General features: G+C 38.9%; 1 protein-coding gene across 2 annotated transcripts in view; it reads right to left on the bottom strand.

The window, feature by feature from the left end:
* Nucleotides 1–27,813, bottom strand: part of SPOCK1 (SPARC (osteonectin), cwcv and kazal like domains proteoglycan 1) — a 265,334-nt gene that overhangs the window by 85,412 nt on the left and 152,109 nt on the right. For both annotated transcript variants that reach the window (XM_053991513.1, XM_053991514.1), the window contains exons 4-5: nucleotides 27,024–27,138; nucleotides 1,134–1,266 (exon numbers count right to left, since the gene is read on the bottom strand). In XM_053991513.1, the coding sequence (XP_053847488.1) occupies nucleotides 1,134–1,266; nucleotides 27,024–27,138 (248 nt within the window). The remainder of the gene's footprint in view (nucleotides 1–1,133; nucleotides 1,267–27,023; nucleotides 27,139–27,813) is intronic.

Below are 27,813 nucleotides of genomic sequence, written 5' to 3'. Positions count from 1 at the left end.
AAATAATGTAGCTGTCACAACACAGCAGAGAATTTTATTTTCCTGTTTGATTGTTGGTTTTTTTTTTTTTTTTTTGTGAAGTCTATGTTTGGATTTTAAAAGGTAGTTTTACTGGCTGTTAAACAGTACTTTGCATGCATGAATTTAAGAGAACCTTAAGGGTATTCCCCAAAACATGCTTTCCAGTGCCTGAAGTGCTGTTTTTGGGACATGTGTCCAAGGCATGGAAGGCTTTATTTGCTAATGGGAGATCTGGAATGCTGAATGATTGTGAAGACATTTTCTTTTATTGAGTCAAGCCCTAAGGTGATCGTATTTTCAGTATAACAATGAGTCAATTTATCCCCACTGGGTTATGGGAATTTTTTTATGGTACCATATATGCTGCATCTGGCACACAAGCCTATTAAAGCCACGGGCTAAATGAATTGTAATATGTTACCCATGCAGTCTAAGAAAAAAGAGACAATTAAAAATAAATCTATCACTGAAGAATGATTCTGCTAAGTTATTTTATGATTTGGAGACCAAATCTTAAAAAAAAAAGAACTATCCCCAAATCCTCTTGTCTAATCTCATCAAATGGTACTTCTTTTTCAGTTGCATCATCAATATTAAAATTGTTGTACTTCATTAAGAGAACAGGCTATTTAGAGAAACATGAATCAGGAAAGTCACAGGACTGCGATTTGGCATTCTGATTTGCTGTTTATCAAGTATGGAAAAGCCTACATTTATCAGCACTTTTTACATGAAAAAATATTCCTATATTAACGAAGAGTGTAATTTAATTCTGCCTAACAACAGGAGGCATTCCATCTTCATCCCACATCCCAGCTGAGCGTGGTTGTGGGAGCTGGAGCTGCAGGCAGAGTTCACCTGGCTGCTGTGGGTGTGTCAGCTCACCTGGCTGCTGGGGGTGTGTGCTGGGGGTGTGTCAGCTCACCTGGCTGCTGGGGGTGTGTGCTGGGGGTGTGTCAGCTCACCTGGCTGCTGTGGGTGTGTCAGCTCACCTGGCTGCTGTGGGTGTGTGCTGGGGGTGTGTCAGCTCACCTGGCTGCTGTGGGTGTGTGCTGGGGGTGTGTCAGCTCACCTGGCTGCTGGGGGTGTGTGCTGGGGGTGTGTCAGCTCACCTGGCTGCTGTAGGTGTGTCCGTCGGAGCCGCAGACAGCGCTGGAATGGGCCACGGGGCAGGGCTTGCACTTTGCCATGTTGGCTGCTCCAGCCCAGTGCTTCTGGGCCAAGTTGCCTTTCTTTTGTCGAAGGCTGTAAAATAAAACACACCACGTTTTTTGAGAAAGAATTAGAGCTTCTTTGAATAAAGCTGGATTTGCAGTACAGCATTAATTTAGAATCATTTCGGTTGGAAAAGACCTTTAAGATCATCGAGTCCAACCATTAACCCAGTGCTGCCAAGTCTACTAAACCATAATTTAAAGCAAGTAAATTAAATACAGCTCCTAACAATGCTTTTATAATACGGCACATTACAGCAGGCAATCTAAAATGTCATAAATTGGTAGGCAGCCCTAGATTTACAACACTTGGTGGTTTCATTTAGATTTATAACTACAAATGATTTCACTTCAGAATATTGCATTTCTTGAGCTACACAGCATTACTGGTGATGCAGGCAATATTACACCAGGTTGTATTTAGAGACATTTTCACCAGGCCTTCTCAGAGCTGCCAAACTAGTGCTAAGGTAGCAATGATTATAAACCAAAATCCTTCAAAAAACATTGCCATTTATACTGTGCTTACAGCAATGTACAGAATCACTAAACACTTTTATCACAGTAGGGGCAGGAGCCCTTTTGACACACCAGCTACTGAACAATCAGCTGAGGTTCTCAGATCAATCACAGTCCCCCCAGGAATGCCATAAAGTCACAGAGAGCATCTCCAAATCCACCAATGGGTGCCCCTGGGGAGTGACTGCAGTTGTGTTCAAGTTACAGAATACTCAATTATTGCATTAAAAATGTCTAGGAAGAAAGACATCTGCTCCAAAAACTTATTGCAAAACATGCCATTGATTCTGACTAACAGCACATTTTCCTGTCATAATGAACTACTTGACTGATAGGACATTAAGTAATTATCACCAGCCTAATGTTGCAAGCTGATTAAAAGTTTGCTTTAGAAACCCCAGTCCAGTGTTACAATGCAGATTCATTTTGGTCGTGTGTACTTGTCTCTCACCTGGAAGCATTTACAAGGGAAGGCAAAGCATTGCAGCAGCTTTGCTGGAGACTGGTAAGAAAAATAACTGCCATCTGTTCTTGTACCACAGGAATAAAAAGATATAACAGTTCAGCTAGAAATGCATTTCAATGTGCTGCTGAATGACTTTATCACAGTTTTAGAAAAATATATACAGATATTTTTTAAAGCAATTTCACTACAGCTTGCAATTTGCTACACAATACCAACTCTGATGTAATGACACATTCAGCTGCTAAATAATATAAATTCTATTCTTTCATCTCAGTCCTAATTTCACTCAAGTCTAACCTTTGCCAGAGATGAATAGTACTATTAAGAAGATTGGGTCCACAAAAGGAATCCAATCATGATATAATAAACTATGAAAACAGAAGCCAAGTATTTAAGACTAAATTTCCTTGTTATTTTGAAGAAGTCTCCTTAATGCAGAGAGCAGCACTCCCTGTTTCAGATGCCTGCTGCCTACAAAGGCACCAATGCACCAGGTGCTAAATGCTGTGGATAGGTGGTTACTGGCTCTGAACCCCTAAAGCAGCTCTGTGGATCTGATCTCTTATGCTGAGGCTGTACAAACTGTTTATTTAAGTTTTCCACAGTAACTGGTTTCTCTGCAGCCCTCAACTATGCTTTGTTATCAAAATGTAATGATTATCTTATTTTCTTGAGCTCTTTGGATTACAGGTATGACTGTTGGTTTTTTTTTCAGCTTGACAGGAAAATTTCCACATTTACTTTACTTACAGCCCCACACTTCTGGAAATGCACAAAGTCAGAGTCAAAGATACTTTTGAATGTTGTACTGTAGATACTGATGGGCAGAGCCTGGAGACAAATATGAAAGGAGCTGTGCTTTTCCTCTGGAAACTGCTGAAGGTCATAGCATAAAGCAGACTTTTCACTGACTTTAATTTCCACTATTTCAAAAGATAGATCCTTTGCTATACATACAGTTGTTAAGAAGAACATTTTAGAATTAGTTATAGAAAAACAGCCAAGAAGTACTAAACTTGAAGTGTGTGATTTAGTGCCATCATCATCAAAGCCATCAGCCACGAAGCGTGGAGGATGGAGAGGAGTGAGTGAACTAATGAGCACCTCATCAAAATTAAATATATTGCAGTTCTTAGCTAGACTGATGCCTAAAAAATCACAGGATCTGAGTGGCAAGTATAAACACATTGTACACTACATCAGGTATTCTACACTATACCATTAAAAGAAAAGTCCACTTAGGACAGGGCTGCTTGTCCATCGCTGCACAGCCTTACACCCTGTTGCTCTTAATTTATTTAATCCTTCTTTGATCCCTTCAAGATTCATATTGCAAAGCCAGTTCTTGTTGGAAAATTCCTCTGAAGCTGATGATGTTTTTCATTCTCCCATCATCACTTAAAAAAAAAAAAGAAAGAAAAAAGTAATTAAATTTGATTGTTTCGAGCCATTCCAGCAGCTCATGGAGCCTGGTGGCCCTTTCCATCACTTTACTGAGAGTATAAAGAACATGCATAGCCTTGGGCCTGAGCTCTGTTCTCAGAGCAGCTGCCTGGAACAGAACACCAAGCCTGGCACGTCCCCTCAGCTGGGGACCACAATGGTTTCACCTGAGCCCCATTTGCTGTGTTCTGCCTGCAGACCATGAAGGAAACATTTACTCTTCCTAACCCCCACATTCATCTTTAGGATCTGCTTTTTATAATAAAAGGAAGTTTATTGTCTGAAAGAGTGATTTACAGTGGAGTAGATATCATAGCATTTCATTAATTTGAAACAAAAATGAAACAATTTTAGTAGCACTTCATGTAATGTGTGTAATGAGGCAGGGAATGCTGCAAGAAATCTACAGCTCCCTCATTCCTGCAGGTGCATGGAACTGGTAGCACAGCAGCCATTTCTGTTGCAAGAAACAATCTGGCCTTCAAAAATTAATATATTCTTTTCAAGCTGCATGTTTTTCCAAAACGATAGTGCAAAGTGTCACCGTATTTGAGGCAAGTCAAAAGTAATTTTTGTCAGCTCAGCCAAGTGAGCAACAGCTGAAAGTTTTAACTGGATACTCAGGTTCCCCACCAAAACCACAGCCAAGCACCTATCTTGTAAAAGGAACATCTATGTTCCAAAAACAAAAGTGTATTTTTCTGCATATTTTTGAGAGGCTGGATAGGACTTTTGGAAGCTTTTCAATCCTATAACTCCTAACAACACATCAAACATACAAACAAACAAATTAAAACCTAGACAAGAACATTGGCTGCCATAAGCAGCCAGCCAGCAAATCCCCTCTCAATGGAAGTGCACATTCACATACTCTGGGAATGCTCTGCAATGCTAATTATCTTGGTTTAGAATGAATGTGTCAGGAGCAAGCCAGGCCAAAGCAAATTAGGCTTTTTTTTTTTCCTGACAACCAACTTTAATCCTGCTTTAAGACTCAAAGTTGAAAGGATCTATGACTATTTTCACTATTCCAGAAGCTGGAACACATGAATGTCTTGGTCAAGTATTAAGACTTATAGGCAAACCCTGCCTGCTTTTGCTTTGCAGACTGGTAAACCAATGCACCAAAAGGCAGAAGAATTATGGACTTGGCAAGTTTTACAGCACTCAGCCTCTTGGTATTTTAATACATAAAGAAATGTCAGTGGTTTAAAGCATTCACAGTGACACAGGGAGAGTGCACAGTGACTGAAGTTCATTACTCTTTACACAGACACACTGCTCACCACACACTGTGACAATCCAGGGAGCTGCCATCTGCTTGGCTTGCACAGGAGCAGGGACAGCGCCTGAGGCTTTGCAGATGCCACCAGCCAGATGCCAGGCGGGCCCAGGACAGCTCGGGGCAGCCAGAGCCACGAACACCTGCACGTCAGCACGCGGCTTCCAGGCACAAAGCCCTGGCCGTGCAAAAAGGACCTTGAGGAAAAGTGGCTCCACTCAAGATTTTAGGGCTTCCAGCTGTGCCCTGGGGAGCCAGAAGCTCAGCTCCAGCTGGGTGCAGCTGGCAGCCCCAAGGATGGGAATCACCTAGCCCTGTCCAGCCTGGCTGGGAACATCATTTTTGGGTACTGAGAGCCTGCTGGAGTGTTTGAATTGCTTTTGATTCAGCAAAAGTTTGTCAAACAAAATACCTTAAATTATCTCAGATTAAAAAAAAAAAACAAACAAAAAAACAACAGCAACAAAACCCAAAAATGCAAAGCCTGAATTCCTGACCAACCCTTGACTGGATGACATAGGCTGAGCTATTTAGGGAATCTATGTACCTTTCTAATAACAATTTTTCAGGGACAGGAAAGAAAAGCATATATGGAAAAACCTCTGGCAAAGCCAGGGGTCAAAATAAAGGTACTTGCAGAAAAAAAACATGTTTTGTTTCTTTACATTTGCAGTTTATTTACATTTAATTTTATGTGTGACACATGTTCAGATTTTTCATTAAGAAGAAAATGTACAACATTGAGAGTATGTTAGTTGGCTTCAAAATCAGCTACTCCCAAATGCACACACAGTAAATTAGCAGATTAAGCATTGATGGGTTTAATGCAGTTACAAATCAGGTTCCTTTGGCAGGCTGTTGTTTTTGGAAGTCCTCACAAACTTCTAGGATGAAGCAGAGAGCAAACAGAAGTTTCTCTTTGGGACTTTAGAACTTATTCAGTAATTTTATTAGACAAGAAAAAGACACTTTACCCAAAGGAGTTTTTGTTAGGTGAGTTTTCAAAAGTATGCCACAAATAACAGCAGAAAGTTTCTCAAAAACCCCAACAAATAAGTTACAAAATGTCTTCTGACAGAAAATACCAGGTAAACAAATTGTGAGATTGGTACTGTCTCTTCTTGTTCTTTAACTTGGTGTTTCAGTGATGTTACACAACCACAGAATTTGGTTCAATTCATGTTGTAAATTACTTACACCTGTCGTGTTTTCTGGGCTTAAAAATCATACAACTACTTATTTCAGGTCCTCTTGAACAGGATTGAGCTGCTCAGGATTTTTTTTTTTTTTTTTTTTTTTTGATAGAACAGGCCTTATATACAAAATACTGACTTGACAAACCCAAATTATTTCATGAGCATAAACTGGTGCTACTGAACTCTTATTGGCATTGCCACTCCTAGCTGGGCTGACTGCAGGAAAGTCCATCTCTTCCCAACAGACTCTTCCAGAGACTTCTTCCATGAAGCAACAGCCATGTCACCATCCGCAGGGTTTGCAGGTTCCCTGGAAGGCAGGTTTCAGTTAGGTACCCACAGGAGGGCCCACCCACTGGTGGATTCTCCAGGTAAACCAGTCTTTGGGGGTCTGTGAGTTGTGTACTGGAGTTTTCAATTATAGCTCTGACAGAGACATTCCTCAAGATTAGGATTAACTTAATCCATCCTTCTTTCTTTCTGGACTTTAAATCAAACAAAAGTTCCTAAGTCACATAAAACTAAGCTCTATTTTAAGCTCTATTTTTAAGCTCTATTAAAACAAAATTGAAAAGTTCAGTGCACCAGAGCTGGTACCAGAAGCTGGAAGGAGATCTGACAGCAAACTTGAATGGCTTCCTGAAGCTGGAACAATTCACAGTGGGAACAGTTTAAAATGTACTGTCTGTACCTTCTCCATGTCTCATGCATAGTTTGTTCATGTCCCCCTGAAGGAAGCTTATCACACTGAAGATAAAGCCAGCACTGCCTGCCTGTTTTTATCTTTCCTTTGCATAAGTTGTTTCTCTTGTTCTCAAGGAAAAGAATGACAAACCTGAAATTTGCCAGTATAAATGGCACTGTTCTCTTCTCTCTTTGCATCATGTTGGTATTCTGTTAGAGTTAGGAGTTTGGCCTCATTTCTAGAACCTTTCATATTTTTCACATGAGCTGTGCATACCTTGAGCCACTACCAGTCAAGGTTTGTGAAGAAAATAGTCTACACATATTACTTTGGGAAAAAAAGGTACTATACTATTGAATCTGATACAGACTCTTTATTTAATACAAACACTGTAAAATGAGAACAGACATATGATTACAGCAATTTCTTTGCCTGAGTTTTACATTTTCAGGTACAAAGAATAATAACATGCAGCCTTGCATTTCAGCATCATCCCACTGGTACTAAGTACCACTTATCCTGATTTCAATATTCAAAGAAATAACTTCACCTGTTTTTCAATATTCAAAGAAATAACTTCACCTAACTGGTTTTACTTTCCCTTGCTGCCTTCATATTTCTCCCCAGCTGATCTGGCTTAGAAGAGCCATAAGAAATAAAAAGGTCATGGCTCACTGGTAGATGTGCAAAGGTTTTAATGGGGTTTGGTGATGGCTGGGGACCCTACTAACAGAATGAAACTCATTGAAGACTGGCCCCCACAGTAAATGGATACTCTACTTACTTAATATTCTTTCAAACAATGACATTGATGAGATTATATTAGGAATTACATCTGTCCAGAGAGAACCAGTAGCCACTGGAGTATTCCCAGAAAGAAATTGGTACTCAGAAGACAGGGTTAGAGATGACAAATTTAGGGAAGAGTTAAAGCAAAAATCTCAAGTGCTGAAGTGAAAGTGTACCAGGTGTCATTCCAGTGAAATGAAAAACATGTATTTCCAGGGGAAGAGGAAGAGTCGAGCCTCTCTTTCTTACCAACAGTAAGAAGATCTTTTGAAATAAGCATGGGGGAAACAACATTCCAGAAGGAAGCTGTCAGCTGGATGTAGGGAGGTTGAAAGATGTTGTATAGTGTATGTTTTGCAAGAACACCCCCTGACACATCTTGCAGGGAAAATGCCCTGAAGATTCTTGTATGGATCCCACTAGGTCCAGCTGGCAACCAGCTCTGGAAAGAAAACCAAGGGCCGGGGGGCCCAGGGTTCTCAGGGTTATCGCTTCTGCAAGATGAAGGAATCTTGTTATTTTTTAACTTTCTCTGTGTTTTAAGGGAAGAAATGACTTGGAAAAGCTGACACAGATTCTGAGGGCCAGGAAGGCCAGAAAACCTCTATTGAGTGAGTTTGATTGAAGTGATGCAGCTGCTGCAGGTGACTTCTGAGATCCTGCAACACCAGTCAGAGAACCCCAAATGCCACTACTTGAGCAAGGCTACTCAGAAAGCAGCAAGGTCTGTGTCTAAACAGATGTAATATGTAATTTAAATATGGATACTCTGAAACTGCCAGGACAGCTCACTCTGCACAGTATCAGGGTCTCAGCACAAGTATCTTTCTCAGATGTTAGTTCTGGATTTACTTATTCCTGGACTAAAAATGATATGGTTGTTTATTAAAGCCATTAGAGAAGCACAGGGATTTCTGCCTTTGAGCACTCAATGCATTAAAATGGTGCTTGAAAGTTCCACTTACAGTCTTAGCTAACAGATTGTTGTGCTTATAGGCAATTCATTTTTTAATCTAAATTCTAAATTATTTTCAACTTTTAGACCTAATACATATGCTCAACAGCTGCACAGGTATGAAAATAGGCAAAGTACACAAAGCAAAAAACCAAACCAAAAAATCCACACAAACATATAATCCCAGTGTTCTTAAAAGTCATTGTGCTCTCCTGAATAAATAACACAGCTTCTACACTCTGCCTGTTCTCATGAATTTTTATAAGAGAATTATTTTCCTTTTCATCGTTATTTTTCCGCTAACATAAAAAGGAATCTCAGACACCAAACTATGTAAAAATAAAATGAAATGCCTTGAATTTCAAAGGAGGAGAAGAGATAGCAGGAAGTTTGTAATTAAAACTGAAATCTTATTCACCACTCAGTTTGCAGGAATCTCCAGTCCTGGATTTCACATGCTGGATGAGATGCAAGAACTTGGCACCAAGAATGTAAAGGTGAAGTGTGCAGCACATGTACTACCCTTCTTTTTTGCACTGGCCCTCTTTTTTTCCTTCTAGGACAGCTCATTGGTTTTCCCTCCATTACCAAAGAAGAATACATTTTAAAAGAATAAAGGAAGTTTCTCTCTCTGCCCAGGATCTGATTACCTTGATATTAAAATAATGCAATGATCAGGTCTGCCTCCTCCTGCTGGCAGAACTTCCCAAGATCTCCAAGGAAGCTGAACTGCTGATGGTGTGTGAGATTAATCTGAGCTGTCAGGTTGTTTGGGGAGGAAAGCTGATCCTCCCTCACTGTGCCCTGTGCAATTAGACAGGTTCAAAATTGTTTTCACCAAACCTGGCAGCGCAGTCATTTCCCACCAGTTCCCTGCTCCAGCTCATGTTTCTAGTTCCAGTGTTGAACCCTGCATAACCATAGCTGTGCAAGCACACGTGCAGGTTACTTACTAAGGCTAAAATTCAAGGCAGATTTCTTGGCAGCATTTGATAACATTTTAAGGCTCCAACCTGACCGATGAATCTCCCAGAAGCTAAGGACAGAACAGCTTTCAAAGCATCCTCAGTCTTGGCCAAATGCAGAGGTCTGTGAAGTTTAGCACCATCAAAGCTCTGATGCCTCCCCAGACATTCAGCAGTTTGGCAGAATGGAACTGATGGAACAAATGAATGGCCTGAAAGAGGTGACAGACCCACCCTGGGGTCTTGCTCAGTTCTATGTCCTTCAGTTCAGTTTATAACCCGGTCTTAAGTATTCTGTCATGTGCAACACAACTCTTAATTCTACATTCCAAAAGACTCCACCGACCAAAGTGTGAGAGTTTTTTTTTGTTTGTTTGCTTTTTGGTTTTTTTTTTTTTTTTCTGAAGCAAAAAAGTTTAGAGATCTTATTGTCACGTTGCAACTGCAAGGGAGAAAAATGAATGCTGCCCCCTCCAAAGCATCCTCAGACAGCTCAGCTGTGTTCTGCTTCATTATGTTGCTTTTGCTTATCCTAAGGCAAATAACATGCAATCCTCAGAAAAAAAAAATGACATTTTGCTGGTAGGGATGAGAAAGTAAATGAATTTTTAAAATATAGTAAAAATTCTTCCCCTTAAGGCACTAAATCAAATGTTTCTGTTTAAAAATGACTTCACAGTACTCCTGTTCTTGAATACTTGCTGCCATGGTTCAAACAATCAGTTACAAGCTGTGCTAGCAAAATATTTGCCCCTTCTGACACATTTTATTATGAGATAGGCTTATTAAATTCTCAAGAAAGCTACAGCAGATTAAGCTGCTGAGGATTTTTACAATTAGCATTGATTACCTAAGAATTCATGTGTGATTTCTGAATAGAATTGGCTTGTCAAACAACAGATAATTAAAAAAAAAAATCAATCCCAAAGCCACCTCCAGAGTGTAGTCAAAATCCACTATTCAAGGTAGGTTCTGGGAAATAATCAGAATGCAGTTTCCTATGTCAGAATAAAATGAATGTTAGTGAAGTGCATGCAAACTAAACCAGCTATAAATACTATAAGGAGCTGAGTAATTTTAAAATCCCATCCTTTTTAGCATCTAAATAGGCTAATGCCCCTGTTGCTTATTCAGCACTGCTGATTTATAGAGCTCAGTACTATGAATGTCTAAACATTCTGCTGAATTTCCCCCTGTATTCAGTGCTGTCTGTCTGGTTATTGGATGCTGGAGATGGAGCTCATAATATCTACACCATTCCCAGCTTCTCAAATGAGGCCATCAGAAGCATTAACCCATCTTATATCAGGTTGTCTCTTAATGAAAGGTGACTACAGCTTCAGGAAGGGCCCAGCTGATGGACAGGATTTACATAATCACATTAATTTATGATACAAACTGAATGCACACAATCCAGTGTAGGGACAGCACACACTGAAACACACCTTTGGGTAAAATTTGAAGATGAATTCAACTGACATACTTGCAGAAACTGCAAGATATACATTTCATCAGGTACTTCCACTGAGTGTTTAAGGTCTCACTTTGCTGTGACCTTGAATCATGAAGCCCAGCACCTGTACCTTACAAACCATCCCTCCTTCCCATATTCTTTGACCAGGTAGCTCCAGAGGCCCCTCTACCATGGAGGTTAAGGTGGTGTTAAAAGGCAATGTAGCTACTCATTTATACTTTTGATAGTTCAGCATTTTATAGCTGCTTCCTCAAAAGCTGATTTTACTGTGTGAGACTGCTGTGGAGTTGATTTTACTGTGTAAGACTCAATCAGTGGCATATTTAGATAGAAAGCATAACATTATCTGGGACTGCAGCAGCTTTTGTAAAAAAAAAATTAAATACTTTGCTGCTGAGTTATTACACAAAAATCAATTTTGGGTGTTGTTGGCTTAAGATGTGCCACCTTGCTTTCCATCACTTCTTACCACCCAAATTTCACTTCAGCTACTCACTATTGACTCCTTGGACTCCATTCTTATTCTTTGCACAGTTTCTCTGCTGCTGTGGTACAAATCTAGGCACTGCACTAATTCTTTATCACTGGAAATTAATGCTATTATTTTTCCCCAAATGTTGTTGTATTTCTTCAAAAAACACTTTGGTTTTCTCAAATCCCACAGACTCTGGTCTATCTTCTGCCTGACTGACTTAGCTGACTTTCTCCTCTAGCCCTATTTTCCCAAGATCTGGTCATCTATTTTAAAGAAAATTTTTAAAAATTGTGAAAAAATTGCAGTGTCCTTTCTTACTCACTGCTGTATTTAAATATTTTGATTCCAATCTTTCAGCCTGACTGCTTTGCCCTGGCGTCCTCCCCCTCAATCTCCTTTTGCTCATACTTTTTCCCTCCTACTTCTGAAACTTTCTTCTGCTTCATTCAACCTCAAAAATGAGGCCCATAGGAGAAGCAGTTATTTCTTCATCTACTCCTGCCTGTTCTTTTCCTCTCTGCTAGGATGTATCATATTAAGTATTATATTCTCTCTAAATTGTATCTCAATGTCATTTTGATGCTATACCTGTAATAATTTAGTCTTCTTACCCCTCAACCCTTGAATCCTTGGAAGTCTGAGAAACTTTATAGATGCTGTCGCTGGCTTATCCTTCCATCATTTGCACTATTATTGCCATTTCCTCTCAGGAACATCTTGTCCACATTAGAAGCTCACTATGTCAAGACCAAATATCCTGTATTTCTTCTCACATCATCTTCTTCCTTTTTCAGCTGCTGTTTCCCTGTCACATTTGTTATCTGGACTAGTTCTTTAACCATATCCTCCCTTTCCCAGCTTCAAACCAGAGCACATTATCTTTCTGCTTTCTACAATGCCCAAGAGGCAATCATTAATTTAGTTATGTCCTATATCTTCCTAAAATTCTTTCAGATTATCTAAGCAATCATTCTCTCATTTCATTTGTTTACAATCTATTCTTCTCTTATTTTCAGTCTGTACACTACTTAGGTTACAAATGTACTTTTACATTTAGGGCTAATTATTAAATAATACTTTTGGTGAGGGCAGGATGTATTTGCAAAGGTAAAATACAAATTATGAGTTTGTTTCTTTCCAGAGCTAAAAATCAATTTACACGCTCTGAGATACTTTCTTCATGAGCCCATTTCCTTCCATCTAAAGGAAGCCAGAGGCTGGTTAAATCTTCCTCTGAGGGTTGCATGATAGCAGCTGTAAGGCTGTTTTTTTATATTGATAACTGCGCTTCAGATTCACGCTCTACTGATCCTCATTTTTTCTCTACCTTTTGGAATTTAGCAGAGGGCCCTCTAAACACTGAATATCAGCAGCACTGAAACTTCAGCTTGTATTTCCTGACAAGCCTCTGCAGCCAGTTAATCTCATCTTGATGGTGATCCTGAGGTGTCAGTGTCAGAGCAGTTCTCTCCTGGGCAGGGTTTCCATTTCAGCACTCACATTTCTGGCGTGCTGCACAGGGCCGGGTGAAACTCTCTATGAAATGAAAAAGCTCTCACTGTGTTTCATCCATAAGAGTTTCTAAAAGCACTATAAACCTACTACACAGGCAGGCAGCTGGTTCAAAATGAAGCAAAAATTTCTGAACTAATGAAGGAACCAGTTAGCAAAACCCCCAGACTTCGGAGCTAAGATAAAGTGTTGTTTCAAATGAAAAATTTATACACAGATAAAACATAGAGGCTCAAGAAATTAACTATGGATGAGGTGCTAAGCAGGAATGACCGTGGTGTAATTCAGCTTGGCAGTCCTGGGCTCTGGGTAAACTGGGGTAGCTAAGACTACAAAAATCTGTCAAAGGACTTGAAAGAGATTTAAAGCGATCCAGAATAATGGCACACACATTACAACATAGGGCAATGAATAATGGACAGAATAATTTATGCAACAAAACTATAAAGTGTCCTTTTTGTTCAACATGAACCGTCTATCTACATGCCAATAAGGTACAAATTCAGAATTTATAAAAAAGAGGAAAGAAGAATCAGAGGATGTGTGAGTTTCCTGTATTTCTATCTGCTGAACTGCAAGGCAAGGGACTGGATGCAGGAGGAGCAGGTTTGGGTCTTCATTAATGTTTTCATCAGTTTTTAAGGAGCTCTGTTCACCTGAATTTTTAACTCATTAAACAAATGAACAAAAACCTCACATTATGTCTTATTACTAAGGTTAATTAGTTTCCCACAGGATCACAACCAACTAATCAGAATGTTTTGTTTTGTTTCATAAAAGAAGATGGATTGCATGGTGATTAAAGCTAGAGGCCAGATAAATAGTGAAGCAAATTCCCTACTCTCACTCCCCATATATATTAAAGAACATTTTCCTAGATATGATCATAATAAAGCTGACAGTAGCAGTTGCAATAAAAAATTGAAGCAGACTCTATTGTTTCTTACTAATATTAGTAGGCAAAAAAAAAAATTGAAAGGCTCAAAATTTTTGCCAGTGAAAGGAGAAAAAAAAGGGAAAACAGAAGAAAAATTGACAAAATTGCAAGAAAATCTGAAGTCATATGGCTGAAATCTGCGTTGGTGATAGGCTGAATATTAATTCTGAACAAAATACGTTAAATCTGAATGTGAACAGTGTTAATAAAAAGTTTGTAAAGATTTACTTGCAGGAGTGACGTAACTTCCAATACTTGACATATGTTCAGCAAGACCTCTAGAAAACTATTCTTTTCTAGCAGAGCTACTACTTGAAAAAATCACAGATTATTGATTCAGTCTGGGTCAGAACTGTGGCTGTAGTAGAAAACTCTCCTAATCCAAATCAAAACTGTTGTGACCATCCTTCCATGACCCACTTAAAAAATTGGCTGCACAGTCCTTTAGGTTCAAAGGACAAAAAAAATTACAGTGAAAATAATTGAGATTTCAATGAAATGCACAGCATGTTTCAGCCCTTGGATGTACTTTTCTTTTTTGGAAAATTAACATAGTTTTGAAATTTGACACGGTTGTAAAAGAGCCTCTAGGTACAAAATTGTTCTTTATTTTAAAACTGCATGACATTGTATAGGAGAGTGTTCATTCAGATGTGTGAGATAACATAAGCCCTCACTAAGGGACAAAATAATTTCTTTTCAAAGTGAAGACCTAGAAAGGAGAAGAGCACAGTGACTGCCAGAGAATGTTTATTTCATGACAAGTTTTGCTGCTGGAGTTAAAGTAAAATGTAAGCAAAACACTGCAGTAATTAGAGTGATCACATCACTAAGTGCTCACAAGATTTGTGAGCTTTTTCTCTTTCTGAATCCTGCAGGTGTAGTAGCAAGTCCTCAGAATACTCTGAAGCATCTGCTTTCCCTGGAAAAGCATGCAGAGATATAATTATAGAAATTGCCTATTCTTCATAGGCACAGAAAACATGATAATTTGAAGGCTATTGGGAAAGTCTACTTAGCAATATTATTACTTATTACAGATACTGTCCCAGGAAATGGAAAAGAAAGGAGAACACGGAATATTTTTTTCGTAGTTGGCATTTATCAGAAACCAGTGAAGACCCAGGTAAAGGATTTCATCTTTCACAAATCATAATACACTGTGTTTAATAGCTACCATTTTAGAAATAAAATATGAAAGCACCAATGCTGGATCACTTCCAAATAATGAAAAGAGGAGAAAAAATAACTCTCAACACTTTTCTAGGAGCAATTCATACTCTATCTCCAGAGATAATAATGAAAAATAATGTTTTATTTTCTCTAGGTGCAAATGATAATTGAATACTTGAGTCAGTTGGAGCTCTCTATATGCTACTGACTCTCTTCACAAGCTTAGCATGAAATAAATTTGTCATTTCATGAAGATGGGAGGTGATGACAGCACCATTCTGATTTGACTGACTTCTCAAAGGTGTGCTGGGAAGTCGTGGGAGTGGATTTTATTTACATCAGCAGTAGAGACTCAGTAAATCCTGAGTGCCAGCTGAGTGCCACAACCATCAGGCTACTAGGTGAATTTGGCATAATTAATGAAGAGATCAAATCTCTTCTCCATTTAACACCAAAGGAAAGGAATAAAACCTCCAGACTTTCAGGGAGACATCAGTAACTACTCAAAGAAGTTCCAAAAGACTATTCTACCTGAGTGACAAGGCTTGAACCTCTCTTTTTCACATTCTACATTCAAGGTCTCTTTGTCATCCTACTCACATTTGTGAGGTGAGAGACTTTCTTGTCAAGAACTATTCTTTACATTGCTAGAAAATGTTTTGTTGAATTGACAGGAAAACCATTTTGTCAGAAGACTCCAGAACACATCTACTCAATGCTTAAAGCTGAAAGCTTGTTTTCATTTTGAGCTTATTTCTATTTCCACTTTCTCAAAATGTTCCAATGTTAAAAAAAAAATTCAGCAGGGAGTTGAGTGCAAACTGAGCAAAAGCTACACAGATAATTCTACAAAGTTAACAGTTAATCCAAGAACAATACAATCCCCACAGTTTTAAGTACTTTATCTAATTGCAATATTTGATTTCATAGAGGTGGCAATTTTACACTGACTGCAGTGACTGTAGTGCAAGATTTTTTTTTTGTTTGTTTGTTTTACCATTAGTTGGAGTAAGAAATAACTCTATGGAATGTGCCAGAAATTTTGATTTTTTTTTAATTGCAGTAACTGAACATTCTGTATTTACTTGTAATGAATCTTTTAGGATTTCATTGTGAAAGTAGAGGACATAAATGCAATAAGTGATAACAAAATGAAGGCTTGATAATTCTCTCTTAACTAATTTGAAAACTTGTTAGTCTTCCTGCCCCTGCTATTTCACAAAGATTTAATAACACAGATCTGTAAAAATGTTTCATGGTAATTATGCTTCATTAATGTAATGGAATCTATCATGATATATTTCCTATTTATTTATTTATTTTAGACAGCTCTATGCTGTAACTGGTTAAGAAGCTTAGAATGCATATACAGATCAAAGACATCATAGAATAGCTTCAGTTGGAAGGGACCTGTAAAACATCATCAAGTCCAACCCCCCTGCAATGAGCAGGAACGTTTTCCTTATGCCCATGATTTTTTCTGCCCCACCTCTCAAGATGTAGAAGATGCTCATGGGAATTAAATTATCATATATTACAAGACTGCTTTAAACCTTGAGATAGAAGCAATAGTCTTTCAAAAGTGCTAAGGTATTACTCTTTGTGCCTGAAAGGAGAATGGCTCAGCATCAACTTTCTATATGTAATTTGGGAGTGGAACAGTGATACCTGAGTGAACACATTTAAAAAAGCAAATTATTTGGGGTTGATTGCTAATCATGTTTAGTACTGCCTACATACAGAGCTTTGAACAGAATGTACTCTGGTGGCTCACGTCCATAAATAATCTCATCTGTGGTTCATTGGTTGAAGTAATCTGATACAAAATGACTAAATTGAAAATCTGTAGGTAGAACTCTTGATGAGCTCTGGCCGAGCACGAAGGAGGCAATCATAAGCTTGTTAATAAAAAGAGAATGATAGAAATTGAAATATTAAAGAAGGAGGAAGTAATACGTTAAAAGTAATTTTGATAACATAACATGCACCAAAGAAGAAAATGATTGATGCGAGAAGCTCCTTCTCATTGTTTTCATGTGCTATTTCTTTCAAAAGAGTACCATTAGATGGAACTGCATGGCTCTGAAAGGGATCAAACACCAAAGACTATCTTTTTCAATTTTATATTTTAGCTGACATTCACGTCTTTGTTGTTAATCTAGTTTGGAACTGGCAAACCTCTGTGGAAATATCTTCACAGCGTTAAGTTTTTTGCAAACTTCAACTCAAAAATGAAAGCTTGTTGATGAATTCCTTAGGGTAGTCTTGGATATGGTTTCATCATTTTTCCTAGTGAAGTTTTGTGCCTGAAATGAAGGATGTTGAAGGAGATGTGAAATTTAGCAGAGCTCTGCTGGAAACCACTCTCAGCTTTGGAGGAGCCAAAGCTCCCCCCCAGCAGACCCTACACGTGGGTAGGAAGCTGTGAATACTCACGGCAGGAGGTGTGGAAGAGTCTGACCCAGCTGATCAGAGTTTCAGCCTTTTGTTGTTATTGGTGCCTTTCACTGCCAGGGAAAGGCTTCAGAAGCAATAATGGCAAATCTCAGCAGTGCAAAGGTAAAACAAAGAACTGTTTTGCAAACAACAAAGATCAGTTTTTAGTTGGTTTAAAAGACGTGTGTGTTGAGTCTCCATCACACAGAAGACACATGGCTGGAAAAAGCAGCAAACTGGCCAGCATCAAATGAAATGCAGTATTTTTAAGGCATAATTTGCAAATTTCATACAAAGTATATTGTTTGTAATATTGACTGCAATTGGAATGTATAATGTCATTTACCAAAAGGCAAATTTTACATGCTGCATGTGAAACATTTTTTCCAATATAACAGGATGCTGGAAATTTAAGAAAAACTTTAATAAAATTCCTTTACTGTAAACATCAGTCCCAATGTTACAAAAGCATGGCTTTTATTAGCACTAAAAGGACTTCCACTGAACACATTTATGTCCTGAGGCTTCTACAGAAAAAACCAGCAATAAATTTAGAATCTCCAGTAAACAGATTATTGTATAAACACAGAATAATTTTTGGTGCATTGGAGGTCATTTGTGAACATTAAATAGTAATTTACGACTGACTGGATTACTCAACAGATTTAAGATAGGGATAAAAACCAAAAATACAGACACATATTAAATGTCATCACAGATTTGCTTCCAGCCATTCTATGGTTAAGATTTTTATAAAAAATACAAAGAAGGTGAATCAGGAAATACATCCTTAACTTACTGGGCTGTGAAAACCCCAAAAATATTGCAGATTCCAAGTCATGTGAGGATTAATGTAGTCCCAGAAGTAGTCAGACAACAGCTCAAGCAAAACTACACCCATGTAACCACCAGGGTCAGTGGTGAAATGTAGTGCTGCTGACAGGAATGCAGGGAGTTGTGGAACTGCCCCCCTGGACCCCACATCCTCTTATCCCCCACATCTACAGCCTGTTTGTATTTTAAATACAGTGACGATGGTGTATGAAGATTGATTGAAAAAGCATTGAAAATCCAAGAATTATGAGGCTACTCCATATGCAAAGCCTAACAGCTTCTTAGAGAATGAGGATTCAGAGGCAGTGAATCCCTTCCAATTTTATTCATTTGTTCACTATTCATTTGTTGGCAAATCTCATGACATTTGCCAAGCAGATGACATTTATACCAATTACTGTTTTCATTTCTTGCTCACTTTAAAGTGAGCAAGAGAAGCTTTGCAAACAACAAAAAAGCCAACATCCCTTATGCTATCAACAGCTCACAGTCCAAGTCAGGACCAGAGAAATGCCATGGAGGAGGTGGCTGAACTTTTAACTCTGCCTTCTTCCAGATATCCCGAGGGAACTTTTGGATGCTAACTTAGCTTTGATGGTGGCTCTTAACAAGCTGATAAGAGCTATGCCAAGAGGTTTATATTTAACCAATCCTGCAGTCTCCAAAAGAACCCACTGAGACAGTAGAACCATTGAAGAACAAACATGATGTTGCCTCATTTTACCTTTCATATATTTAAGTTTTCCTGCTGGCTGGTGTTTCCCATGAATCTTCTGCACAAACTTACATTCAGACATTAACTTTCAGACATGCATTTGCCATCATTATACATCAGCTTACGTATTAGTCAGAGCTCAGAGCTCTAAATTCAGCATTTTACATATAGTTTGTATGTAATGCTGAACTAGGTATGGCATTTATTTCAAACTCTTCCCTGGCCCCCTTTTTGTTATCATGTTAATAAAAAACTCTTTTACATTACAGAGAAAAGTAATTAGTGTGTGTTTCTATGAAGGATGAAACACATACAGAATGTTATGCAGGAGTGCTTAAAGCAGCAAACTGCACACGTATTTACAATATATATCAATTTAGAGTTCACAAAGTGTCAAAGCCAGAGCTGTTCTCCCGAAAGCTCAGGTGAAAGCCCAGCTGGAATAAGGACTTCCAAGCTTCACACATTCCAACAGGGCTGATGGAAGAATCATCAGAGGTTTAAGGCAGGCATGGATAGAACAGCCATTTAAAAGAGGGGATTAATTTAAGAAATAAAGATTAAAATCTTATCATAATTTTGATTACTCAGAGTCACTGCAAAATCAAAGATCTAAAAAGAATTTAAACAGCAAGAAGAAAAAGTGATAATTTTGTGTTTCTTTCTTTACTGATCTCAGCAGCCAAACCCAACAATCTCTGCTACAAAGGAAAACTGAAACAGGCCAAGAGGAATGTCTTTTTAAGAGAGCTTAATTTATTAGAAAGTACTATGAACATTTGCCAAATCTAGCAAAACAATAGAAGGTCATTACTTCAAAATAAATACTGAGGAACAATTTAGGAAAACTCCACAAGTTTTAGCTGGATTTGAATAAACTTAGGCTAGATATTAACAGGTTTAAACAGGTTAAACAAGAAAGGTTTAGATGTTCAAAATTCATCCAAATGGAGTACAGGAGGCAAAAAACCTTATTATCTTTAAGAAAGAAATTGAAAGGCTTATGAAAAAGTTTATTTTACACTTTTGCAGAGGCATTAGACTTAATGATCCAAAAAGTCACTTCTAGTCCATTTTTATATACTGCTAAAAGCATACAACTCGAAATATTAAGAGTGGGAATATTACAAAGAGGTATTCAATCCATTCAGTAATAGTATCTTTAAATGCAAAAACTATTTATAAATGCTAATTAAAGTGCAGAAAAAAAGAAGTTATTTTCTCATTCTGTTCAATATAAAAATGCTCTGATGATAGCAAAGGTACCCAGAAGTATTCAGGTGGTTTCAGTGAGTGCTCAGAAACTGGTCTGAAAGGAGCAACGCAGCAGGAGATTGTCTCAATACCCACTGTGCTTCCTTTGGGCTTGCAGCAGCCTCAGGGGAAAGCAGAGCACAGCGAGGCAGGAGCTGCAGGGTCAAAGCCAATGACCTCAGCAGGGAGATGCTCACCCAGCAGCCTGGTGCTTGGTGGCTGTGAGTAAAATACCCTGAATCCCCTGCTGACAGCAAGAACAACTTCATCTACTGGCATGGCCAGTGCAGACAGGGATGAGGACGCATTCTAGAATCTGTTGTAACAGAGCTGTGCATTACCACATATTTCAAAAATTACTCATGTCCAGGAAGAGCCCACCACCTTGCACTACTCTAATGAGGTGTAAAGCTGCTGGAGCATGAACTAGTTCTGTGGAGAGACAAGCAGAGTGGCTAACTGGCCTTGGGATGCAGAAAGTCCCGGCTATTCCCATGGGAGATGTCTGTGCTCTGCCTGACCATGGTTTTTCATGTGTACATTTTTCTGTAGAAGTTTGGAAATTCATGGAAATACCAAAATGCATGGTGTAAAATTTGAGCTCTTTTTGCTTTGAGTCAGTAATTCAGTATGAATTTAAAGATGACTGCAGTCATCTTGGACTTAAAGTCAAGGAAAGATCTTTCCTAAGTTTGTGAATTGTTCAAGGGTCTTTTACCTCTGGGTTTTCAAATACACCACAGTCAACAGCATACCTAGAGCTTGGCAAAGTCAGAAAACAGCCTAAAAGGAACATGAATTCACATCTATTGAGAGGACAGACCATAGCCAGCTTCCTCCAGAAAGTAATCAGCTGGAGGGTTTTTGTGCAGAAACCCCTGGCAGCAAGTAGGTCACTCAAGGCTCAGAACTGAGTGAGCTCCTATCAACATGTGGAATGAAAGCCAGTCCCTCCACAGCCTCTCCACATGGTCTCTTCAGTTAAAAGCAATTTAATGTAGGCAGAGCTAAACTGAGAAATGGACCACTTTGAGGGGAAGACCTACAGTTTACAAATGACCCTGCTCAGTAGAGTAATATCTGCTTTTAACACCAGCGAGTGCTGTTCCAATATTCAAGCATCCTTGGACTGAATCCTGGGCAGTTACTGATGGAGACTCTCTTGGAGGAAAAGCTATTAACCTTTGGGAGTTCATGCTTAGATCATAATTTTCATAATCAAAATTTTAGAAATAACTGTAATGGGGAATAAAGGATAGTGCCAGACTCTTATGCTGTTCTCTCTTAATAGTCAGTGGTCCCCTTGAGCACTTACAGATTGATGGCACATCACACCATGTGCTCTCTGTCTTATTAAAAGGCATTTTGGAGTCTGTAACAAAACAAACATTCCTTATTTCCATGTGTCTGTTACTTGCCTGTTGCAAAATCCCAAGCTTTTGTGCTGTAGTGGAGGTGCCTTTGTTGTCAGGCAATCCGGAGATGAAATACTTTTAAAAGCTTCCAAGTTCCCTCCAAGGATTTGCACACATCACTTGCACACCCCTTGCACATCACATTATCTACTGCACTTGGCTGTGACCTCAAAGGCCCCCCTCACTTTGATTTTCCAGCTTCTCTTTTCTCTTTCTGGACAAACAGCATGAGCACAGTTAAACTGTGCAATGTACTGCGAGGGATTGGATATTAGTAAGAATAACAGTCTTTACAGAGTAATGCACTGGCGTTAACAACTTACAAAAAAATACCCCAAACAACAAACATTTACTCAATCCTGTTCGTGTCTAGAACTTTCTTTCACTGAGGATTAAAGTAACACTCCAAGATTCTATCAGAGCTACCCTTGCAAATAATAAGCCTAAATTCTGGCAATTTCCCCAATGCAATAGCTTTATTTGTAAGAATGCAATCTATTTGGTCTTGTCATTGTGTGTTTAATCAAATATTTCAATGCTCTTTCTTCTGAAGTAAAAATCTATGCCAGTAGATTAATCAATACTCAGCACTAGAGGTAGATAAAAATTTTTTTATAAAAACATTCCTTTTTTTTTTTTTTTTTTGACAATTCTCTCAGACACGTGGTGGGATTGTTGGGGTGTCCTCTGCAGGACTGGGAACTGGACTCAATGTTCCTGATGAATCCCTTCCAACTCAGCATATTCTGTGATTCTGTGATTCATGTAAAGTATTGGGCTATGCTTTTTTCCCCCTGAACTCTACATAATACACAAAAGAACAGCCATTATTTTCTGAATCAGTGTTAAAAGGAACTAGAGAATAGAAAAGAGCTATGAACACAGCAAGGTTAACTGGGGAACCAACTGATGGTATTAGCTGATCCAAAGATAATTAATCATCACCCAAGTTTGGATTTCTAACCTACTCAGGCTTTGATAAACATTACCAGGCAGAATTAAATGAGCTTAGGACCAAGCCCTCCATGACATCAGTCAGGGCACTGGGAATGTGGGAGCAGGGTTTTCAGCACAGGAAGCTGTGCTCACCAGGGGAGCCCTTGGTGTTGTGCCAACCCCTCATTAGCATTTAGCAGTGAGGCAAACAAGAAAAAACACAAGTCAGAGAGAACAGCAAAACAACAGAGTTGGGTTTATAGAGCCTATTTTAGCACCTTTTAAAAGGTGATTGTTGATGTAATCATAGACATTGAAGAATAGCACTGTTTCAAATCCTTGCTTATGTGCACAACTTTTCAGTAAATCCCTAGAAGTGCATTTGCTGTGGTCAGAGATTTTTCTGTAATGCTCCCAGCAGTTCTCCAAAGCAGGTGGGTCACTGACGTCCTGCCAGTGATTGCTTTGCCTCCCCCTTTTGGATACAATTTAAAGCACTCACTGGCAAACCACAGCAATGCTACAAAAATGCTCTATTTCACATATGGGGATGTTTTACTTGACTTGCTTTGAACAGGGTCCTTCCTAACTAGAAATGGTGTATCAGCTGCAGGATTTGTAAAGAAAGAGAGGGAGATTTGTCTGCTCCTTGTGGGTAAGTGTAGCTGCCAACACTGCCACACTGGTCAGAGTGAGGTTTTGACGTGTAATTTAGAAGAACAGATGTTTTATCTGGGAACTTGTCCAGATTTTTTTTTTTTTTTTTTTAAGTGAGAAACTCAGTAGTAGACTCCTTTGTCAGCAGCATTATCCTTAAAAGTCCTGGAGAAATAGTGAGTAAATAGCTGGATCTCTAAGACATGGCAGAGAAGCAGAGAAGATGTGTGATTATCTTTGTGAGTGACTTACATTGCAGTGATGAACTAATTGGTCCTTGCTGGTCAAATGGACTGGACAAAGCTGTAAACCCTGGACATGTTAATATGGCCATTATTTTCACATCAATCCTCTCTTCTCATTCTGTTCTTTTGAAAAGAGCCCAAGAGTGACATCTTTCCTTTCCATCCACTGCACTATCAGCACCAGCAGACACAAATGGCTTAAAGTATTATGGGACTGAGAATGCATGAGACAACTTTGAGAGACAGTAACTACTGCACTTCATGCAAAACTGAACTAATAAAGACTTTTCCTCATAGATGTCCAAATTGAAAGGGGTTTTAATCCACCCAAAAGATTTCATAAGACTCTATCACTAGTACAAGGACTATTAAGCATGTAAGAAGGTACCTCCAAATTTATTTTTTTCACACTCTTCAATTACAACTCAGTCTTGCCTTTTCTCTAAATGTACTGTAAATGCCTTAGAGGATATGCTGACAAAACTCTATTTTCTGTCTGAAATACCTCTCAGACATCTTCTGCCTTGACTTCTGAAGTACTAACAGCTTACTAGAAAAATTAGTTGGTTAATGCCCATGGAGAAAGAGAAAATTATTGTCTGGCTTCTTCCATCTTTCTGCTAGTGATAGGCTCTTCCAAGAAAATACATACAAATAAAACACAAACAATTTACATGGATAAATATACCAACAGGAATCCAAATACTGCTATTTTGCAAGGTTCTCTTTGGGCTATGCCCTTTTCCCTGAATTATACATAATAACCAAATGAAAACCAATTATTTTCAGAATCAGTAGGAAAAGGACCAAGAGACTGAAAAAAAAAAATCTACAAAGACAGCAAGGTTAATTGGGGAACCAACTGATTTTATCAGTAGATCCAAAGGGCAGAGGGCTGGAATTAGATGATATTTAAGGTCTCTTCTAACCGAAACCATTCCATGATTCAAGACCCAGGGCTGCTCACGAGGTGACTGCAGAAGGGAGGAGGAGCAGAGAAGGTTGCAGATGCTGCACAGGAGGGGCCAGACTGCCCCTGGGGCAGGGTCTGAGTAGCTTAAATAACACATTTCCATGCAACTCAATTTTCTACACTGCTACTGAGTTCCTGCAGTGGTTTACAAAGCAGGCATTCCAGCAGAAAGGAAATGAAATGGGAATGGCATCGTGCTGGCACTGGTGATTTCAGAGTTTGCAGCACACTGTGCCTGGAAAACCACAGCTCTCCAGCCAGGCAGGCACTGGGGGACACAAACCAGCACAGCTCTGTCTGGGAGGCTCAGCAATAACAAAGGTGTTGCTCTCGATTACTTTTTGCTGAGCCAACATCCTGTGCAAAGCCACTGCAGCAAGTTGATAATGATGCATGAAATGGAAAATCCTCCTGAGCACACCCAAAAGCACTGTGGATGTGCAAAACAATCACAACAGCACGGTGTTATTTGGTAATTGTTACTACATGTGCCCACACTCATATATTCAGATTTTCGCTGCTTTTACACAGGTGCAACTCCACCCCTTTTAATGTGTTTACTCCTGATTAGCACAGCATTTAATATGACTGGAGTCAGATGTACAGCAATATTCAGCTCAGGCACAGAAAAAAAACAGAATGCTGTGGGACTGAAGATGAAAACCTTCAGGGGGTGTCACTCCACTGATTCAAATCAACAGACAATTTGCCCTGGTTACTTCCCTCCCTGACCTGTGTACCCTCTGAGGCCAGGGGAGCTGGGTACCTGGAGAATAAAACCACTGTGGGGCTCTATGTGCCACTGTCACATATCAGCAGTAGTTCTTTCAGCATTGCAAAACTTGCTGGAAATTGTTTGGAGAATTTTCAAAGTAAGTTTTCAATACTTTTCAATTCATCTCCATAGTCACAGTGCTACTCAAAGGTTTGCTGAAACAGCTGCAGGCAGTGGAGGAATCATAGAGAGATCACATGAAACACAGCCTGCTTTCTGCAAAGAAAGGATATTCAGTTCCTCTGCACCATTCCTCTGAACATTTTGACTACTTTGGAGACGTTAAATACTGGAAATAGCTCAGAAAGCATTTGGCTCATCTATGTCTATATATCACAAGGACTACTATAAAATGCAAGGATTTAAACCAGGTTTCAATCCATCCTCACTAGGAAAGATAAGCTACACAATGCCAAAAATATCATTAGTGTAAGCTCTGCACATAGCAGGCTCCTAACTTCCTTCCAGGGATCATTCCATACTGAACACACGGCCTCATGCACATTACACCATTAACTTTGTATTAGCAATCAAAGACAAATTGTTCTTACAGGGTTAACTTCCTCAACCAGGTGACAGTGAGATGAGATGTAGTACATGGGAATCACATCATCTTGAACTTAGTTTGGCTTAAACAGTTGCTGAACTACAGTATTGGCTGACAACAACATTTGGGGACCTGAGCTGTGTAACAGGCAAATATTTTCTTCCTTACTAAACAGAGAGAGAAACTGAAGCACAATCCCTAGATTTATCACTCAAACATAATGAAAGCAAGACAATGTATTCTCCTTAAAGTGCAGACCAAGCATTCAGAGTTGCTCATTACAGCACTACACAATTTATTCTGTTATATATCTGTTGGCAAGTGGAGGAGCCGATTCCTCCAGTTTAATTCTGGGTTTTGACTCATGCTCTGGAGATACTCAACTCTAGTTTCCCTACTGTTTCTACTAATTCTCCTTCCAGAATAGGGCAAAGTTAGTTTTTTTTCTCAACATTTGTTTATAAGTGTCTCAATTCTTGGTTGTAACATATCTCAACCCATGATCAGTAGGCTTTTCTTCTATTTGTAGCTTCTCACTGTGAAGTTCTGTGCTCTAATTTGAACATCCTGGCCTTGTAACATATCAGCTAGTTCATTTGCTCTTAATTCAGTCATTCAGCAACCTGATCTGGAGATTTCTCTAGTTACGAAACTTCTCAAGGAGTTGCTCTACAAAATTCCACCAACACTTTTCAGCTCTTTAGCAAATTTAAGCAGATGTTTGATATATTTTTAAAAAAAAAAATCTTTATTAATCTCCTGTTAATTACTTCTAATTAAGTTACCAGAACTGTAGATATTTCTGGCGCGGTGTTTTCATATTTCATGCTTTCAGTTTTTAAAATATGCATAATTACTGCTCCCCAGGGGGAGAGAAATGGGAGAGAATTCTGCAATCCACACCACAGGATGCAGCATGTTCTGGGTCATCTTTTTTAAATAGCCTCAGTTATAAATATAAAACGTGTCTTTTTTTTTTTTTTTTTTTTACCAAAGTAAAAATTTAAAAGAATGTTGTAAAATGATGGGGTTTTTAATATTAATTTTGGAGTTTTCTCATTTGATGGATTCTCCCACACTGGATGTCTGTGGCAGACACAGAAGCCTCGAGCAAGGGGAAGTTTCCTCACCTGTGCACCAGCTGCTTGCGGCTCACGCAGATCGCGGTCTCGTAGTCGTGGGTGACACACACTTTGTGTGGGCTGCACTTCACCTTCAGGCAGGGATCTTTGGATGGATCAAGGGCTATAAGAAATCAAACATATTAAAAAAAGAAAGTGAGAAATGCATGCAGAGGGCTCTCCCGACAGGCAGATGACAACTGGTTAGAACGAGCACTCCCACACGTGAGTGAACAAATACTTTGATATTTCATAGTGTGTGCTGCTGTTTTCAGACTGCATGGGAAGTAGAGAAGTTTACATAGAAAGACAGATGGAGAGCTTAAAGACTGATTACTGAACAGTGATCTAATTGGTGTTCACATCAATATTAGACATGAGACTTTGGGATGAAGTTCTGGTTTAACAATCTATATCACGTTGTTTATTTCAAAGAAAAGCTATGTTTGGATAAAATGTACTCAAATAACAAAATGACCTGTGTTTGAGAACCTAATAACTGATACAATATAGAGTACTAATAAACTTAATTCCACAGCTGCTGTGAAACATGCATAATACTTTTAGAGATTATTTTTAATTTTTACAGCTAAGCATCCCGTGTATTTAAAATGCTTGAGTACAAGAGCTACAACAAAATAATCCTGGCTTTCATACAACAACCTGCACCACCAGCAGTGCTGTCAGAGTTGGGATTAGACAGCATGATGCCTTGCCATCTCAGAGCAGACATGTCCAGGCTCTTGTCCCATTTGAAAGGTATCTGTCTAAAATCATTCTTCTACAAAAGAAGGTTTCT

Source organism: Vidua macroura, chromosome 15, assembly GCF_024509145.1.
Source record: "Vidua macroura isolate BioBank_ID:100142 chromosome 15, ASM2450914v1, whole genome shotgun sequence".
Classification (NCBI taxonomy): domain Eukaryota; kingdom Metazoa; phylum Chordata; class Aves; order Passeriformes; family Viduidae; genus Vidua; species Vidua macroura.
The sequence above is the reverse complement of the archived record's forward strand: the minus strand, read 5'-3'. Positions and strand labels throughout refer to the sequence as shown.